The sequence below is a fragment of the Salmo salar genome, chromosome ssa05 (assembly GCF_905237065.1).
Source record: "Salmo salar chromosome ssa05, Ssal_v3.1, whole genome shotgun sequence".
NCBI classification, from domain to species: Eukaryota; Metazoa; Chordata; class Actinopteri; order Salmoniformes; family Salmonidae; genus Salmo; species Salmo salar.
In genome coordinates this window covers 48,602,969-48,622,535 of record NC_059446.1, presented here as the reverse complement: position 1 = coordinate 48,622,535, position 19,567 = coordinate 48,602,969, and the positions used below count along the sequence as shown (strand labels likewise).

At 42.3% G+C, this 19,567-nt stretch overlaps 2 protein-coding genes across 5 annotated transcripts in view; both read right to left on the bottom strand.

Annotated features, from left to right (window-relative positions):
• Nucleotides 1-1,583: 1,583 nt before the first annotated feature.
• On the bottom strand, nt 1,584-14,294 carry LOC106605031 (WD repeat-containing protein 26). 2 transcript variants are annotated; one of them, XM_014200260.2, is made up of 14 exons: nt 13,606-14,294; nt 12,642-12,741; nt 12,389-12,445; nt 11,369-11,505; nt 10,896-10,993; nt 8,415-8,571; nt 6,245-6,383; nt 5,944-6,084; nt 5,581-5,700; nt 5,322-5,467; nt 5,127-5,205; nt 4,903-5,032; nt 4,410-4,604; nt 1,584-3,642 (listed from the first exon to the last, which is right to left on the bottom strand). In XM_014200260.2, exons 1-14 carry the CDS (start codon nt 13,896-13,898, stop codon nt 3,620-3,622), a joined length of 1,815 nt encoding a protein of 604 aa, XP_014055735.1. In that variant the 5' UTR covers nt 13,899-14,294; the 3' UTR covers nt 1,584-3,619. The 2 variants fall into 2 exon arrangements, with proteins under 2 accessions (XP_014055735.1, XP_045574264.1); XM_045718308.1 differs by lacking the exon at nt 1,584-3,642 and having other exon boundaries at nt 3,742-4,604.
• Nucleotides 14,295-15,009: 715 nt separating this feature from the next.
• Nucleotides 15,010-19,567, bottom strand: part of LOC106605024 (adenylate cyclase type 3) — a 29,405-nt gene continuing 24,847 nt past the window's right edge. For all 3 annotated transcript variants that reach the window (XM_014200240.2, XM_014200241.2, XM_045718307.1), the window contains 5 exons: nt 19,053-19,199; nt 18,740-18,853; nt 18,368-18,494; nt 18,132-18,256; nt 15,010-17,648 (listed from right to left, as the gene is read on the bottom strand). In XM_014200240.2, coding sequence (XP_014055715.1) covers nt 17,466-17,648; nt 18,132-18,256; nt 18,368-18,494; nt 18,740-18,853; nt 19,053-19,199 — 696 coding nt within the window. In that variant the 3' untranslated portion in view covers nt 15,010-17,465. The remainder of the gene's footprint in view (nt 17,649-18,131; nt 18,257-18,367; nt 18,495-18,739; nt 18,854-19,052; nt 19,200-19,567) is intronic.

Genomic DNA, 19,567 nt, shown 5'->3' with positions numbered 1-19,567 from the left:
ACAGCACAATGGTGGACACACAAATGAGATCAAAGTCAAGGAAAACCCAGTTAACCCCATTGCTGTTAAGGGTGATACAACCCAGTTCAAACAGCAAGAAGCAATTCCTTCTCCACTACCTAACCTCTCCACAACCTAAGTTCTCCACAACTAAACTCAGCAAAAAAAGAAACATCCCTTTTTCAGGACCCGGTCTTTCAAAGATAATTTGTAAAAATCCAAATAATTTCACAGATCTTCATTGTAAAGGGTTTGAACACTGTTTCCCATGCACCTGTGGAACGATCGTTAAGACACTAACAGATTACAGACGGTAGGCAATTAAGGTCACAGTTATGAAAACTTAGGACACTAAAGAGGCCTTTCTACTGACTCTGAAAAACACCAAAAGAAAGATGCCCAGGGTCCCTGCTCATCTGCGTGAACATGCCTTAGGCATGCTGCAAGGAGGCATGAGGACTGCAGATGTGGGCAGGGCAATGAATTGCAATGTCCGTGCTGTGAGACGCCTAAGACAGCGCTACAAGGAGACAGGACGGACAGCTGATTTTCCTCACAGTGGCAGACCACGTGTAACAACACCTGCACAGGATCGGTACATCCGAACATCACACCTGCGGGACAGGTACAGGATGGCAACAACTGCCCGAGTTACACCAGGAATGCACAATCCCTCTATCAGTGCTCAGACTGTCCGCAATAGGCTGAGAGAGGCTGGACTGAGGGCTTGTAGGCCTGTTGTAAGGCAGGTCCTCACCAGACATCACCGGCAACAACGTCGCCTATGGGCACAAACCCACCGTCGCTGGACCAGACAGGAATGGCAAAAAGTGCTCTTCACTGATGAGTCGCTGTTTTGTCTCACCAGGGGTGATGGTCGGATTCGCGTTTATCGTCAAAGGAATGAGCGTTACATCGAGGCCTGTACTCTGGAGCAGGATTGATTTGGAGATGGAGGGTCCGTCATGGTCTGGGGCGGTGTGTCACAGCATTATCGGACTGAGCTTGTTGTCATAGCAGGCAATCTCAACGCTGAGCGTTACAGGGAAGACATCCTCCTCCCTCATGTGGTACCCTTCCTGCAGGCTCATCCTGACATGACCCTCCAGCATGACAATGCCACCAGCCATACTGCTTGTTCTGTGCGTGATTTCCTGCAAGACAGGAATGTCAGTGTTCTGCCTTGGCCAGTGAAGAGCCCGGATCTCAATCCCATTGAGCACGTCTGCGACCTGTTGGATCGGAGGGTGAAGGCTAGGGCCATTCCCCCCAGAAATGTTCGGGAACTTGCAGGTGCCTTGGTGGAAGAGTGGGGTACCATCTCACAGCAAGAACTGGCAAATCTGGTGCAGTCCATGAGGAGGAGATGGACTGCAGTACTTAATGCAGCTGGTGGCCACACCAGATACTGACAGTTACTTTTGATTTTGACCCCCCCTTTGTTCAGGGACACATTATTCCATTTCTGTTAGTCACATGTCTGTGGAACTTGTTCAGTTTGTCTCAGTTGTTGAATCTTATGTTCATACAAGTATTTACACATGTTAAGTTTGCTGAAAATAAACACAGTTGACAGTGAGACGTTTCTTTTTTTGCTCAGTTTATAACCTCCTAAACATTCCCATTAGAAAGTTAGCCTCAGCACGTGCTTCACTAGGTCTAGCATGGAATCTGAAGAGTAAGAGCATAGCCACCATATAATCAAAAGCTATTTAGCTATGAACCACAGGTGGTCAAAATGGTTTCTTCTGGCAGCAGTGAGGCCTAAGCAACATGCACATCAACCTCACCATCCCATCCTTTGGGGAAACAAAGCTACATCCAATTTAAAAGGGTATTTTACTGTGTTAAAAAACACTAAACAAACGTAAATCATTATAACCATACAAGCATCTCCAAGATTCACTTAGATTTGTCGATTTTATATCCATCCGATTCAGTTAAAATGCCTGTAAGTCCTGTCATTTAAAAATAGCTAAAAGTTTGAGGTGAAATAAAATACGTCATTATTTTCAGCGTGTGAAAACTCCAATCTCATATACGTTGAGAGGTTTATTAGAGGCAATGAATAAACCAATAAAAAATGACTTTCCTGTTGGAAGAACAACATAGATATACAGTGCCGTGAAAAGTATTTGCCCTCTTCCTGATTTTCGTGATTTTGGCATATTGTTGATACTGAATGTTATCAGATCTTCAACCAAAACCCAATATTAGATAAAGGGAACCCGAGTTTACAAAAAATGTATTAACAAAGTTATGCAACAACCAATTACCCTGTGTGAAAAAGCAATTGCACCCTTACACTCAATAACTGGTTGTGCCACCTTTAGCTGCAATGACTTCAACCAAATGCTTCCTCTAGTTGTTGATCTGACTCTCACATCGCTGTGGAGGAATTTTCACCCACTCTTGCATGAACTGCTTTTGTCAAGTCCTGCCACAACATCTCAATTGGGATTAGGTCTGGACTTTGACTAATCCATTCCAAATGGATGATGGTGGTAGTGTGATAGTTTGGGGATGCTTTGGTGCCTTAGGACCTAGGTGACTTGACTTAATAGAACAAACCATGAATTCTGCTCTGTATCAGAGAATTCTACAGGAGATTGTCAGGCTATCCGTCTGTGAGCTGAAGCGCAGCTGGGTCATGCAGCAAGACATGATCCAAAACACACAATCAAGTCTATATGAAAATGGCTAAAAAGCAACAAATTTGAAGTTTTGGAATGGTCTAGTCAAAGTCCAGACCTAATCCCAACTGAGATGTTGTGGCAGGACTTGAAACGAGCAGTTCATGCTTGAAAACCCACAAAATGTCGCTGAGTTAAAGCAGTTCTGCATGGAAGAGTGGGCCAAAATTCCACCACAGCGACGTGAGAGACTGATCAACAACTACAGGAAGCGTTTGGTTCGAGTCATTGCAGCTAAAGGTGGCACAACCAGTTACTGAGTGTAAGGGGGCAATTACTTTTTCACACAGGGCATTGAGTGTTGTATAACTTTGGCTATGAAATAAGTATGTAATTGTTGAGTTATATGTTCACTCAGGTTCCCTTTATCTAATATTCAGTTTTGGTTGAAGATCTGATAACATTCAGTATCAAAAATATGCAAAAGTAGAGAATTAAAAAGGGGCAAATACTTTTTCACAGCACTGTATATACCCTTACCACTGTCCACCACTACAGCCCTCTCTCTATATATCAACGTACTAATCATGACAATAAATATTATCAATAATAAATAATAAACTCTCGACGAGGCAGGTGAAAGGTGGCAGTCCTGGGGTTAGCTCCAAGACGAAAGAGGATGGGGCCTGGCTGAACACAGGAGGTGCAAAAGACATCAGACACTGTGAGCCACACAGGTAAGAGGTGAGAGGCAGGTAAGAGGAGGTGGGAGGTCAGTCAAGGTGGCTGCTTGGTAATCAGTTAATTTGTGATTTGTCTGACATCTCCGCGTGTGTGACGTTAGCACCTGCCGCTGGAGCACAGCCCCAGAGCCAAACCTTCAGAAAGCAGCTGTCAAAACGCAATAGTTTCTCTGCTTCGTTCGTTAGAGTCTAGTGTTTTTCTCCTGGATTCAAGAAGTAGTGTCTTCTGCTCCAAGGTTACTATCAGCTGTCCATGCTACAACATTCTTTCAGGGAGAGAGAGAAACAGAACAGCATTTTCATTTATTGTTTATTTTTTGAACATTTATTTTTGCCCATCCCCTTCTTCAGATGACAAAAATAAACATTGTTCTTAGTTTTTTATTTTCTTGTTACATGTAGTCTACACACGTTTTACATAGATGCCACTTTTTTTTTCTTTTTACAGTAGTTACATAGCAAGAATAAAATTATTTGACATTTTTATATACAATACATCTATATAGAATAGTACTTATTATACATTGCGGTCAGTCATAACTATTATAAAACATGAGCTTTTAAAACCACCCCTCAGCTACTCGCAGTCCATCCCACTTATCGCTGTAAACTGCCCTTGTATGATTTCCATGTGCCATATATTTTTCAACTGTGCTGTTTCACATAAATTCTGAACCTGTCTAATCCTATAGGATCTACAGATTGTATGTTAAAGATACATATTTTTACCCAAAGTACAATTATATTGTTGATTGATTATGGCTTTCCCAATCTCCCAACAATGCCGTATGTAGAGTTAATTATACAAGAGCACTTGCATGTATATTACCTTAACTTCTTGGTTCACCCCTACACAATAGACTTAAAAACCATTCAAATTGTTCTACAAATTGTATTTTACACCACTGTGTCTCATAATTACAGTGTAGAGGCTATGGTAATAATAGACACTGAACCCAAAAACATATGGCAGATATAAAGAGGGCTCTAGGCCACTAGTTAAAGTATGATGACCAGTCAAATAAATCCGTACCGCTTAGCCCCTCAGCGTCCTGGACATCAAGGAAAGGGGCGGGCCCCCAGATTCGGACGGTGCCGTCGTCTGAGGCGCTGGCCAGGAGACCGGGCACTACAGGATTCCAGCTCACACAGTTCACTGTACGTGAATGACCTGTCAACTCCGCGATGGGCAGCTCACTGCGCCTGTGCCAGATGTACACTTTGTGATCTGTAGATGGAGGACACACAGTATAAACCAGACCATGTGAGTGCTACACATTCGCCTCTACCTTTTCCTGGGTCATGTTCATTAGGCAACAAATGGAAGAAAACAGACAAACAGGGAGGGACTACCTGGCCTTACAAAAATAAATGTTCATTTTCCTTTGCAAACTGTTTGAAAAGGATTTCTGTTGCATGAGCTAATAAACAGCCCTGATGTGTGAGTGAGTTAGTGTGGTTATAATACTGAAAGTAATGTCAAACCATAATTTGGACACATCAACTAGAAGAGGACGGTGCCTTACCCTCACTCCCACTGGCGATGAAGTCTTCGTTGTGTCCTCCAAAGCAGGAGTGGATGGTGTAGAAGCCCTGTGTCACACCCTGATACTTCCTCACCAGCACCCGGTCATGTAGGTCCCACAGGTGCACACCCTACAGACAGACAGAATATTGACCGGTGCATTCTCAGACAGCTCGACGTAATTCTAACCAACCCCCCCCCCCAAAGAAATGCCAAACCACTCACCTGAGTAGCCACATTCAGCAGAGCTAACCTCCCGTTCTTTGAAACTGTGAAAGACATGATTGGATGGTCCTCCTGGACTCTGTGGAAGTGCAGCACAAACACAAAATTAAAATGACAGAACTTGCATAAGCACAGGATGGGCCTCGTACATATAGAAACAATGATTAGATATGACAATGGATGGGACTAACTCACATGTTTCTGTCCGTAAGGTCCTCAAAGTTGTAACCACGGATACGCTGGTGTGTGTCTGATGCCAGGACGGTCCGAGTGTCACCCAGGCACCACAGGCATTGAACCCTTACTCCTTCCCACGAGTCCAGCAGGTTACCATCCAGATCCTGGGGATAAGGTTATATCAACCTCAATGCACTGATTAGTCCCAACACACACAATAGCTCAATCAGCCCTTATGCTGAGACAGACAGGTCACACGCTGATGGAAGACACTCACACACTGGTAGAACTGGCCCCTCTGGCCTCCTGTGACGAAGCGTTTGCCGTCTGGATTCCAGGCCACACTGGTCAGACTGTCCTCGTGTGATTGGCTCATTTTTGTCCGCAACTCACCCGTCTGGCCAATGACAAGAGACATGGGTGAGTGAGCAGGGAGGACTATTTTAAAAACCTTTAAAAACAATGTAATGCCTAGTAATAACATGACAATAACAACTACCATTTTCATCCTGGTGAGAGTAAGATGTGGAAGTAATTTGTAATTTACCCGCAACACAATCATTGACGAATAGAACTTTGCAGAGGACTTTTTGACCTTTCCAACAGCAAGCTTTCTGGATAAAAAGTAAATCCACGTTACCTGTACATTCCACAGCCACAGCTCTGAGCAGTCATCGGGGCCACAGGCAATCAAGTAAGTGTCATCAGGGCTCCAGGCCAGGTATGAGACACCGTAGGCGTGGCCCTCTAGAGTCTTCATCAGCTTCAACTGGTGACTCTCCTGTCAATCAGCAGCACAGTTATCACCTCAGCTAATAATTTCCCCCAAAGTTCACATCTTCCCGCCTCCGCCACCCCTTTGAAATCCCCCTCTCTTATGCTCTGTTTACTAAAACTTATCAGCATGATAATGGTTCATCTGTAATGAGAAAGGTTCCTACTGTGTTGACATGCCACACAATGACTGTGGTGTCTTTGGATCCCGTGGCCAGTTTGGTGCCGTCATTGGAGAACTTGCAGAACCACACTTCATTGCAGTGTTCGGTGAGGACCTGCTGGGTGTAGCAAGGGAACTGTTTCCTGCAGATAACAACACTCAGACGTCAGGGAGAGAGGACATATAGGAGAGAATAAGTTTTTGTTAATTCCAGGAATAGACCTTATCACCCTGAACGTTCTACCCAGCTAGTGTGGGTACCTAATATTTATTTTTTAAACAAGGGCAGATAATGACAATGCGCTAAGGTTTTGCATTGGTTTAAAGGAAGCACTTAATTTCCTTCCCAGTTAGAAAATGTGAACGTCAGAAAACGAACATTAGTCAATGGCGCGTGAATACATATGATCTATACATACAATTTTGTAACATAACCACAATAGAAGCAAAACAAACTATTACTGGGAAGTAAGACCATTACAGCTACGGTCCAAGGCAAGGCAATTTTGACGGCCAAATTAAGGGAATGAACACAGAAAGGACAGATACAGGGGGGCAAAAAAGTATTTAGTCAGCCACCAATTGTGCAAGTTCTCCCACTTAAAAAGATGAGAGAGGCCTGTAATTTTCATCATAGGTACACGTCAACTATGACAGACAAAATTAGAAAAAAAATCCAGAACATCACATTGTAGGATTTTTAATGAATTTATTTGCAAATTATGGTGGAAAATAAGTATTTGGTCACCTACAAACAAGCAAGACTTCTGGCTCTCACAGACCTGTAACTTCTTCTTTAAGAGGCTCCTCTGTCCTCCACTCGTTACCTGTATTAATGGCACCTGTTTGAACTTGTTATCAGTATAAAAGACACCTGTCCACAACCTCAAACAGTCACACTCCAAACTCCACTATGGCCAAGACCAAAGAGCTGTCAAAGGACACCAGAAACAGAATTGTAGACCTGCACCAGGCTGGGAAGACTGAATCTGCAATAGGTAAGCAGCTTGGTTTGAAGAAATCAACTGTGGGAGCAATTATTAGGAAATGGAAGACATACAAGACCACTGATAATCTCCCTCGATCTGGGGCTCCACGCAAGATCTCACCCCGTGGGGTCAAAATGATCACAAGAACGGTGAGCAAAAATCCCAGAACCACACGGGGGGACCTAGTGAATGACCTGCAGTGAGCTGGGACCAAAGTAACAAAGCCTACCATCAGTAACACACTACGCCGCCAGGGACTCAAATCCTCCAATGCCAGACGTGTCCCCCTGCTTAAAACAGTACATGTCCAGGCCCGTCTGAAGTTTGCTAGAGAGCATTTGGATGATCCAGAAGAGGATTGGGAGAATGTCATATGGTCAGATGAAACCAAAATATAACTTTTTGGTAAAAACTCAACTCGTCGTGTTTGGAGGACAAAGAATGCTGAGTTGCATCCAAAGAACACCATACATACTGTGAAGCATGGGGGTGGAAACATCATGCTTTGGGGCTGTTTTTCTGCAAAGGGACCAGGACGACTGATCCGTGTAAAGGAAAGAATGAATGGGGCCATGTATCATGAGATTGAGTGAAAACCTCCTTCCATCCATCAGAAGATTAAACGTGGCTGGGTCTTTCAGCATGACAATGATCCCAAACACACCGCCAGGGCAATGAAGGAGTGGCTTCGTAAGAAGCATTTCAAGGTCCTGGAGTGCCCTAGCCAGTCTCCAGATCTCAACCCCATAGAAAATCTTTGGAGGGAGTTGAAAGTCTGTGTTGCCCAGCGACAGCCCCAAAACATCACTGCTCTAGAGGAAATCTGCATGGAGGAATGGGCCAAAATACCAGCAACAGTGTGTGAAAACCTTGTGAAGACTTACAGAAAACGTTTGAGCTGTGTCATTGCCAACAAAGGGTATATAACAAAGTATTGAGAAACTTTTGTTATTGACCAAATACTTATTTTCCACCATAATTTGCTAATAAATTCATAAAAAATCCTTCAATGTGATTTTCTGGATTTTTTTTCTTCTCATTTTGTCTGTCATAGTTGAAGTGTACCTATGATGAAAATTACAGGCCTCATCTTTTTAAGTGGGAGAACTTGCACAATTGGTGGCTGACTAAATACTTTTTTGCCCCACTGTAAATATAGACAGAGTATAGAGTGAAGAGCCTTACCGGCTGCAGGCGTGGTCCAGGAGGAGGGACACAGAGTCCAGGCCACTGTCCAGTTTGGTGTTGTGGTAGAGGCAACGCTCTCTCTGCAGCTCCACAGCCTGCCTCAGCAGGGTCTGCAGCCGGCGCGGAGGCAGCATCACAGAGGGAGGCAGGTACGCTACAGACAGGAGAAGGGAGGGAATGAGGCACAGTGTGATAAGATAGGAATGAGGGGAACAAAGAGAGAGGGAGAGAGATACAGTGGGGCAAAAAAGTATTTAGTCAGCCACCAATTGTGCAAGTTCTCCCACTTAAAAAGATGAGAGAGGCCTGTAATTTTCATCATAGGTACACTTCAACTATGACAGACAAAAATGAGAAAAAAAGTCCAGAAAATCACATTGTAGGATTTTTTATGAATTTATTTGCAAATTATGGTGGAAAATAAGTATTTGGTGAATAACAAAAGTTTATCTCAATAATTTGTTATATACACTTTGTTGGCAATGACACAGGTCAAACGTTTTCTGTAAGTCTTCACAAGGTTTTCACACACTGTTGCTGGTATTTTGGCCCATTCCTCCATGCAGATCTCCTCTAGAGCAGTGATGTTTTGGGGCTGTCGCTGGGCAACACGGACTTTCAACTCCCTCCAAAGATTTTCTATGGGGTTGAGATCTGGAGACTGGCTAGGCCACTCCAGGACCTTGAAATGCTTCTTACGAAGCCACTCCTTCGTTGCCCGGGCGGTGTGTTTGGGATCATTGTCATGCTGAAAGACCTAGCCACATTTCATCTTCAATGCCCTTGCTGATGGAAGGAGGTTTTCACTCAAAATCTCACGATACATGGCCCCATTCATTCTTTCCTTTACACGGATCAGTCGTCCTGGTCCCTTTGCTGAAAAACAGCCCCAAAGCATGATGTTTCCACCCCCATGCTTCACAGTAGGTATGGTGTTCTTTGGATGCAACTCAGCATTCTTTGTCCTCCAAACACGACAAGTTGAGTTTTTACCAAAAAAGTTATATTTTGGTTATATCTGACCATATGACATTCTCCCAATCCTCTTCTGGATCATCCAAATGCTCTCTAGCAAACTTCAGACGGGCCTAGACATATACTGGCTTAAGCAGGGGGACACGTCTGGCACTGCAGGATTTGAGTCCCTGGCGGCGTAGTGTGTTACTGAAGGTAGGCTTTGTTACTTTTCTCCCAGCTCTCTGCAGGTCATTCACTAGGACCCCCGTGTGCTTCTGGGATTTTTGCTAACCGTTCTTGTGATCATTTTGACCCCACGGGGTGAGATCTTGTGTGGAGCCCCAGATCGAGGGAGATTATCAGTGGTCTTGTATGTCTTCCATTTCCTAATAATTGCTCCCACAGTTGATTTCTTCAAACCAAGCTGCTTACCTATTGCAGATTCAGTCTTCCCAGCCTGGTGCAGGTCTACAATTCTGTTTCTGGTGTCCTTTGACAGCTCTTTGGTCTTGGCCATAGTGGAGTTTGGAGTGTGACTGTTTGAGGTTGTGGACAGGTGTCTTTTATACTGATAACAAGTTCAAACAGGTGCCATTAATACAGGTAATGAGTGGAGGACAGAGGAGCCTCTTAAAGAAGAAGTTACAGGTCTGTGAGAGCCAGAAATCTTGCTTGTTTGTAGGTGACTAAATACTTATTTTCCACCATCATTTGCAAATAAATTCATAAAAAATCCTACAATGTGATTTTCTGGATTTATTTTTCTCATTTTGTCTGTCATAGTTGACGTGTACCTATGATGAAAATTACAGGCCTCTCTCATCTTTTTAAGTGGGAGAACTTGCACAATTGGTGGCTGACTAAATACTTTTTTGCCCCACTGTACATTGTTTAAAAGAAAGTCTATTCTTAAAATGTCACTCGGATAAGAAGAGGAAGAAAATATGTGTTTAAATACCATCAGTTCTGTTTCTAATCTGGAGAGTGTTAGGTTCTAAACGAACCTATTAAAACTCACGCACGCTTAATAAAGCTCAAACCAAGTTAATTCACCCATTAGGTCAATACAGCTGCGTAAGACATTTTCACCCAAGATCTGATATTTAACCCTTCCTCCTATGCTGAGTCTCCTCCTACACATCTGAACAGTCAATGCATCGCGGTTGCTAGACAGAACCTTAGTGATATCCGTTCTTTCCTCACTTCATCTGACCTGACCTCCGCACCAAAGTGCTCACTCCTTCCCAACTCACGGATGTCATGTTGACTCGTACCAGACTGTCTTTTCTCCTCCCATAGGATCCTTGATGGCTAACAATAACATATCCGGACAGAATGTAAACGTTCTACATTTCCCACTCTCCCTCGGTGACATGAATAAGTATATTTCATATTCTCAGAACCCAACAAGAGGAATTCATTTGATAATAAAGGTGCACTCATCTTAAAACCAGGGGGAAGGCTGAATGTGAGGATGTGGTATGTGTGTGTGAGTATGTGTGCGTGTAAGATGGCACTCACTCTGTAACTTGTCCAGGAGTTTAGTGCGGGAGGCAGTGCCTTTGCCCTCCCACTCTGCCTTTGCTCTCAGGTCCTCTGCATGGCTGCACATCAGGTACCTTGGAAATAGACGACATCAGTATTAGGCTGCCCTGCAGGACTCACCCCCAGCACCACGGAGACAGTCAGCTAGAATAATGGGATTCCCTGTCTAACTCAAAATCAGCTAAAATTCAAAGAGAAGCAAAAAATGTGTCTTTAACAAATCCATATCTTCGACCATACTGAATGAGGATTTGGCTGTACTCCAACACAAACACTCCTCACTGATAGTTAGTTGCCACATTGCAATGGACGTGCATCAAATTAGTTTTAAAAGGCACTACAAGTGACAGCGGTTTCAATTTCAAAAGAGGCTTAGCTATATCTCTGTGATCTAGGCCATTTCTTAATGGTGTGGTAGGGCATTAGGACTGTTGATCAGAGGTAGCTACCCGCTCAGGATGTGGATGCGCTCTGTGTTGTACTTGAGGGGAGTGAGTTCAGCTCTCAGGACTTGCAGCGCCTCCAAGACCTTGGCATCCTCCAGATACTCAAGGTACTTCTGCTGCAGGAGCAGGAACTTCATCCGCTATAGAGGAGAAAATAAGACAGACGGGAGGAAAATATGAGTGCATTATGAGTTAAGCACATGCATCTTAAAACATATCAAAATGGTTGTCTATGAAGAAAATGTAGCCTACACATCCTACTCTTTTACTCTGACAAGCAATAGTTGTCAATGTCTTGTCCACATTCTACTGTAGCTAGTGCTTAGTGATTAACCGAAATGTCAGTTATTTTTCGCTTTTTAAACAACTAATTGACCGATGTCAGTTCAATTATTTGAATTCCATTTTATTCAGGGTTTTTTTCTGAGTGCAATTTCTCTAGAGATAAATCAGATCAAGCCCGAACTGCGCAATGTTGTAGGGAGTTTCCAACAGGCCAATATTCTACATAGTTTGGTGCAGAAAACATGGTAATTACCTACAATGACCATAATCAAGAGACAGAAGAACACACAATCAAGATGGATAGAGAGCAGTTGCTTTGTGTGGTATCGCTACCTCAAAATACAAAATCTAAGATTGATAGTTGGTAGCAGTCATAAAAGTATGCCTTATTTACTGTGAAGAACTACTAAAATAGTGATTTTGTCAGACAGCATAAGCATCAGCTCTATAGAGATGATGACGTGGAATGAAATAATAGCAATCAAATAGGCCTAAAACAAATGTAACATACAGAAAAACTTAAATATTTTATTAAATGTGAATAGATTATGATTAATAAGTGATAAGCAGTAATTAATTGTTTTATTCTGTGTTACAGCATTCAACCCACAATGCATAGCACATTTAATGTTAAAAAACAAGAATTGAAAAAATTTCTTTTCTTTTCTTATATATAATCAAAACCGACCTCAAAATGCACCAATCACTCAGCACTAACTGTTGCACTGTTGGGCTTACCACAATAGCACTTGGAGAATGCATCAATGCTTTCAGCTCATTCAGGTCACTTTCAGCCTATAATCAAAAAATAATAATAGACACTGGTTATTTTCTGTTTTCTAACTACTGTACATTTCAACTTAATAAGCGAAATTGTTGTTTAAAAAGTTTGAGGGAAATTAATAAAATAAGCCAACAAGCAGAACAGATGTGTTGTTTACCTCCAAGGTTACATGATTAAAAATAAAAACATCTAAAATGGTTTCATCACCTTGTCCCACTCTCCTTCCACCACATGGTTGCGGAACTTTGTGGCAGAGGGATGCTCCAGTCTGCAGCCAGACTCCTGCATCAACAGGTCCACTGTCTGACTGTAGATGAGAGTGGGAGGGTAAGCACATGCAAAGGAGAAATACAAAGTATTTGCAAATAGCATTATTTTATGTACAGGCATTCAACACTAAAATGTTTGTTAAATTTCTTATTTTGTCAAGAGCCCTGACCAGGTTATAAAAAAGTTATTCATTTGAATCATGTTTACTAACTTATTACTTGGTCAAGTACATCACAATGCCTGATCATTGTATCTTTATCAATGACTTGCAAAAGTCCTAAACAATTCGACTTGTGCTGTATCAAATATGTAGACATATCTTTAACGTTGGAGGCAAATGTTGTGACCGTTCAATTTTCAAAATTCTTAATGAAAACAGATCGATTTCACGTGACCTTGTGGCTTGATTGACATGCAAATACTATCGCGTAACCAAACATTCTCAAAGCATTCTGGACTAGATTTTCCAGTTTCCATGGTCTTGGCAACTCCCAAGAGTAATGTCATTATAAGCATATTTTTAATTACACTTAAAAATATATAAGTATGCATATGGCTGATGATTCGGGAATTGGTGTTTCTTTAGGCTACTTAACCAGAAAACTGCATGTTCTTGTCATTTCATGGAGTTCCATTTCTGGACCCCCAAAGTAACAGTTAACGTTAGCTAGCTTCCTACCAAGACGAGCTAAATTGTGTAATGGGCCATCTTTCTCCCTTCATCAATTTTCTAAAGGACCCGTGCTGTATTCCATTTACCTCTACAAAACCCCTCTGTTTATCTCACCGAACTAGTCGCTGTCAACATGATGACTTGCTTTATTCGCGGTTATTATGAAGGACATGATTTAGCATCAGCTGACAGCTAGCTAGGAAGCAAACGTTGGCTAACGTTACTTACTTAAGTCCTAAATCGTGTAAATGTTGCCCTATAAGTCTAATGACATCTTCCTCTGACTGAGAAAGACGTTTCTTCTTTTTCACGGAGTTTGCATCCGAAGACACGGTGTTGTTGGATGCTGCTGGGGCTGGGATACCGTCGTTGTTACTGACAGAGTTCCCATTGTTTGTTGTGGATAGTCCATTAACGTTAGTGTGAGCTTCCCCGGCGGAGGACGACTCTCCGTTTTGCGCACTGTTGTTTAGGCAGGACAGCTCCGAATCTTGACCCTGTCCTGCCCCGTTGGCTTGCATATTATTAATGTTGATGTGGGCTACACTGTGCGGATTGAATCGAATGACAGGAGCAACGGGAGAATTGGGAAAAGTTAAAATCCCCACAACTGTACACAGGGCCGCTGACCCAATTGAAGCCCCAAGCCCCCCTGCTCCCTCCGCCACCGAAGCTCGGTATTTCTTCCGCGGTGGCGGCGACGCTCCGCCGGTTTCCGAGTCAGAGGAAGCGGAGGCCAGAGTTAATTCACCAAGAGTGTTGGTGACAGAATGATGTGAAGTTGGGGCTAGCAAAGGTGTCAGAGACGAGACAATAACTCGTTTTGTCGCTGAGCTTCTCTTGTTATTGTTGCTCTTCAGACAGCTGCAGACCCATTATGGATATTGAGACGCAGTGACGTCACCGGAAATTCCGACACTCCCTTGTGTCCGGGTAGTCTATAGGTGGTGCCCTTGAAGTTCATACTGAACTTTGTTTGTTTCACAAGTTAATATACCTTTTTTAAATGTATATGTATTTGTTTTATATTTTAATTGATTAATTATCTATCGGGAAAAGAATAACTTGTTTACGATAAAAGGGTAAATCTGCAGTTCTAACAATAACAGCGCCACAACGCAACCACTCAAATTCATAGACAGAGCTATGGATGCAAGGACTGACCATCCATGACGTCAAAATAATAGAATTAACCAGTTGAGGCTATACAGCTTTTGTTTCAAATTACATTGTTTACAAACATTGGAGTAAAACAGCTTATATTTTCAGTTCTGGTGGAGTATGACAATTGACCTAAGCTCATGAGACAATATGTTATATTCTTCAATAATCAATGGATTATTATTATATACACCCGTATATATCATGAATTTAAGTCTAAAAATGGAAGTTGCAATTGCAGGTTGCCCCTCTGTTTTTTTCAAGCTACATCAAAAAGGGGACCTCTTCTCAGTAAGCAAAGTTAGTTGAAATGTCTTTTCAACATATTGTGCTCATTAGGTTCTGCAACTTCTACAAGCAATGGATCAGACATCATACTCTCACACATACATGACAACTTTATGCTATCAAAAGAGGAGACAACAGACCTACCCAAAACACACTGAATAAAGAAAGTATTAGAGACAATGGTTTAAATTCTTTTTTTAATCAATACACTTGAAAATGACAAATAATTTAAATGAAATACATTATTAACTTATCTTTAAACTCAAACCCAGATAGTTTACAGACCATTCAAAGTGCCATTTTATTCCCAAGCCTGAGGTTCTTTAAAATACAAATAGAGAAACAGCAAAGACCTGCATTTTGGCCACATATTCAGGGACCAAAGCCATTCCTTCAACATTGGCACTTTTACATTGGTTTAAAAAAGGAAATCTGTCCCTGACATCTGCAATAAATTAATTTAATGAACAGTAAACTGTATGTACAACTCAGACTCGTTAGTCCTTTATCCCTTCACTTTAAATAGAATCTCAGCATGAATGAAACTTAGTTATAAAAATATTAATTAAAGGGCCAGCAATGTTTTAATTTGTGTAAGGGGCAAGTGAAGACAGAGGGTTGTAGAAGAATAAACTATTGCGCTTTCATCCAATTTCGGACAAAAGACACTGATGGGGATACAATACGAGCAAAGGAAACTCACCCGCATCTGCAATACTGTTCACATATCCACCTTACATACAGTCAAACAAACAAACATACAGTGCTGTGAAAAAGTATTTGCCCCTTTTTAATTCTCTACTTATGCATATTTTTTATACTGAATGTTATCAGATCTTCAACCAAATCCTAATATTAGATAATGGGAACCTGAGTGAACAAATAACACAACAATTACATACTTATTTCATAAACAAAGTTATGCAACACCCAATGCCCGTGTGAAAAAGTAATTCCCCCCTCACACTCAATAACTGCTTGTGCCACCTTTAGCTTCAATGACTCCAACCAAACGCTTCCTGGAGTTGTTGATCAATCTCTCACATCGCTGTGGAGGAATTTTGGCCCACTCTTCCATGCAGAACTGCTTTAACTCAGCGACATTTGTGGGTTTTCAAGCATGAACTGCTCATTTAAAGTCCTGCCACATTTCAATTGGGATTAGGTCTGGACTTTGACTAGGCCAAGTCAAATCTAATCCAAAACAGTCCAGTCTACTTGAAAATGGCTAAAAAGCAACAAAATTTAAGTTTTGGAATAGCCTAGTCAAAGTCCAGACCTAATCCCAATTGAGATGTTGTGGCAGGACTTGACAAAAGCAGTTCATGCTTGAAAATACCAAAATATCGCTGAGTTAAAGCAGTTCTATATGCAAGAGTGGGTGAAAATTCTTCCACAGCCATGTGAGAGACTGATCAACAACTAGAGGAAGCATTTGGTTGTAGTCATTGCAGCTAAAGGTGGCACAACCAGTTATTGAGTGTAAGGGTGCAATTCATTTTTCACACAGTTGCATAACTTTGTTATTTAAATAAATAAAATAAGTATGCATTTTTTTTGTTATTTGTAAACTGATGTTCCCTTTATCTAATATTAGATTCTGGTTGAAGATCTGCTAATTCAGTATCAAAAACATGTAAAAATAGAGAAAATCCGAAAAGGGGCAAATACATTTTCAGGGCACTGCATTTCTACCCACCAGAATACCCATAATGGCCACAGGTGTCAGCTACTCACAAAGACCTGGTGACCACAAACTCTAAAATACCATGAATCACTCTTGCTTTACAACATGCATGCACACACCTGCAATGCCTCCCAAAAACACAAAAACATTCAACCTGTCTCCAAATTCACACCTGAGGACTCACACCTGTACCCACTGTCAGAATAGCCTCAGATGCCGTAAAGAAGTGAAATGTGCCAATGTAAGCCCAGGGGGGAAGAGCAGAGAACTGAGAAGGCATGTGTTCCAAATTCATAGCAAACAGAAAGAGGGCATGGTAACATTACTTGATTCCGGATCGGAAAAAACGTGAGAAAGAAAACTTTCACTGCAAGCTGATTCAGCGCACACACATACACTCTGCATTAACCTTCAAACACTACCATCTTATCTCAGGTCATCTTCATCTCCAAGCAGTTTGGAGATACTGTAACAAACACAATGAAATCCATTATTTTCCAAATATAAAGTATTTTGTAAAAGGGGGAAAGTATTCAAAATGAGGCATTTAGTCACAGCCTGGCTGCATCTGGCTTGAGTGATGGCATTGTAGTGAATACATGAATGTGTGTTTGTCAGACGATGTGTGTCTAAAGAGTGTTTGTCTAAGAATGTGTGTAAATATGTGTGACTATACAGTAGCGTGATATGTGTTCATAAGTCTGTAGTGCAAGTAGCTGAGCACTATTTTGAAAAGCTTTGTAGTATTGCAAAAAAAGTATTTGAACAGGCAGGGTGGGGAGGCGGGACAAATCTTCTCTCTTTGCAAGATGTTCATATCCTCTTACATACTTTGCAATTCTGAAAGATGGAGTGTTGGTATAAGCATTAATTCAGATCTCACTTATACCTTAGAATGTATATTTCTGATTATGTGTGTGTGTTTGTGTTTCTGTGAGCGTTGACACGCAGGTCAGGAGTTGTCCACCACTTGGTGTGGCAGGGTGACCGAGGAGCCGTTGATGAAGGATCCCTGTTTTTCTCTACCCTTCAGAAAGTAGGTAAGCAGCTCTCCTTTCCCCTTCACAAAGATGGGTCCCCTCCTCACAAAACGGAATCCGTACTCCTTCAAGATGTGGTAGCAATCTTCCACCACCTGGGGGAAGCAGAATCACATTGAATTTTAGGTGATGAATCTCAGTATGCATACAGATCCAGCCAACACATGTGTTTTCAGCCCAGATTTGGTAATACACTTAAAGATATTCCCTGATGTCAAATCACACGATCTAAATAGTAATCAAACAAAGTAGGATTATTCTTGTGTTATTATAGCCATCTGTGAGACAATGGCTGCATTCCAGGCAGACTACATTTCAGTCAACCAATGGTTTCATGCCACATCATCGACTGTGCAGTCGGGTATCAGATTGCTATATGTGGTTTTGAGATCATGCAGGTGACTGCAATGTATCAATCATTGTAGGCTATCAAGTGCTCCTGCTCAGTCCTCACCAGAAATCAGGTACATCAACAACCTTACGGGCCAATGCGCTACAGCTATAACTGATTGTCTGGTTGTCACCTCACTACTTATCACATCCTGCATCTCGTCGCACCCTGTATGGAGAGGCCTTACCTGGATGTTACCCATGACCCCTGTGGACTCCATGCGACTGGCCACATTCACAGTGTTGCCCCAGATGTCATAGTGAGGCTTCCGGGCGCCAATCACACCTGCCAGCACCCCCCCTTTATTCAAACCTGGGGAGAGGAGGAAGTATGGGATACATGATATGCATGCAGTACAAAACTAGGACACGCTCTCCATTCTCCTCTCACCTTAAAAAATATGGCTGAAAGGTTAGCACTGACCTATGCGTAGCATAAAGTTGTTGAAGGACTGGTAGTTGATGTTCATGAGCGTGACCTTCATGGCCAGAGCAAAGTCAGCCAGATCTGCCAAATGCTGCCAGCGTTCTCTGTCAGTCAGCTCCTCTTTCTGCACAACAGAGCCCTCTACCTTAACCAACTTCATCACCATCATCAAGTTAAGTGAATATAATTTGATCACCGCCACCACTATGATCATCATCACCCATAAAATTAACATATCCTCTGTAAAAGATCAGTACTAAAACTCTAGATCACATTTCTACACCTGCTACCACAAACAGTCGAAGATGCTCTAAACTAAGCCTCCCCTGACCCAGACCCAATGGCTGATGACCATGGTAATGAGCTGACCTTCAGACAGGCGTAGCCGTTGCTGACGTTGGGAGTGACACCTGATGCTGCCATGTAGGTGCTGCCAATGGTTTTGATTTTGGTGATGCAGCGGAACTGAGACTCGTCCAGGAGCTGTCAGAGGTTAAAGGTCACGGGTTGAAAGGTCAAGTCTCAAAGTGTTAGGCAGCATCTTTAATTCCCATACAGTGGCATGCATCGGGAATAGGGAGTAATAACATACAGTACTTCCATTGTTATAACAAGCTAGTTCCAACATTTGCACGACTGTTACAAGTCACAAAATCAAATTATGCATTCATGAGATTCTTACACTGTCAAAATCGGAGATGATTTCGTTTAGGAACCTGAGGCACTCAATCCCCCCGTTGTTGATGCTCTCCTCTGTGTAGAAGTCCGAGAAGTTGGGGATGGAGGCGAACATCACCCCAATCTCATCATATGACTGGCTGTACAGCTCCTGGAAGGGGCATATGTTTCAGATTAACAGATGTACAGACATAGATAACTCAAGAGTATAACTCCAGCTGTAACCATTGCAATATAGCTAAACAAACCTTACCTGTCATGCCCTGATCTGTTTCACCTGTCCTTGTGATTGTCTCCACCCCCTCCAGGTGTTGCTTATTTTCCCCAGTGTATTTATCCCTGTGTTTCCTGTCTCTCTGTGCTAGTTCGTCTTGTATGTTTCCAAGTCAACCAGCGTTTTTCCCGTTCTGCTTTTTGCATTCTCCTTTTTCTAGTCCTCCCGGATTTGACCCTTGCTTGTTTCTGGACTTTGTACCCGCCTGCCTGACCATTCTGCCTGCCTTGACCACAAGCCTGTCT

What these genes read in the sequence shown, in the direction of transcription:
- LOC106605031 (XM_045718308.1), bottom strand. Translation starts at nt 13,898, where the DNA reads ATGCAAGCCAACGGGGCAGGACAGGGTCAAGATTCGGAGCTGTCCTGC. An exon ending in GGGGCCAGTTCTACCAGTGT is followed by an intron (nt 5,468 to 5,580) that starts GTGAGTGTCTTC and finishes CCTTATCCCCAG; the next exon opens with GATCTGGATGGTAACCTGCT. An exon ending in TGCTGAATGTGGCTACTCAG is followed by an intron (nt 5,033 to 5,126) that starts GTGAGTGGTTTG and finishes GTCTGTCTGTAG; the next exon opens with GGTGTGCACCTGTGGGACCT.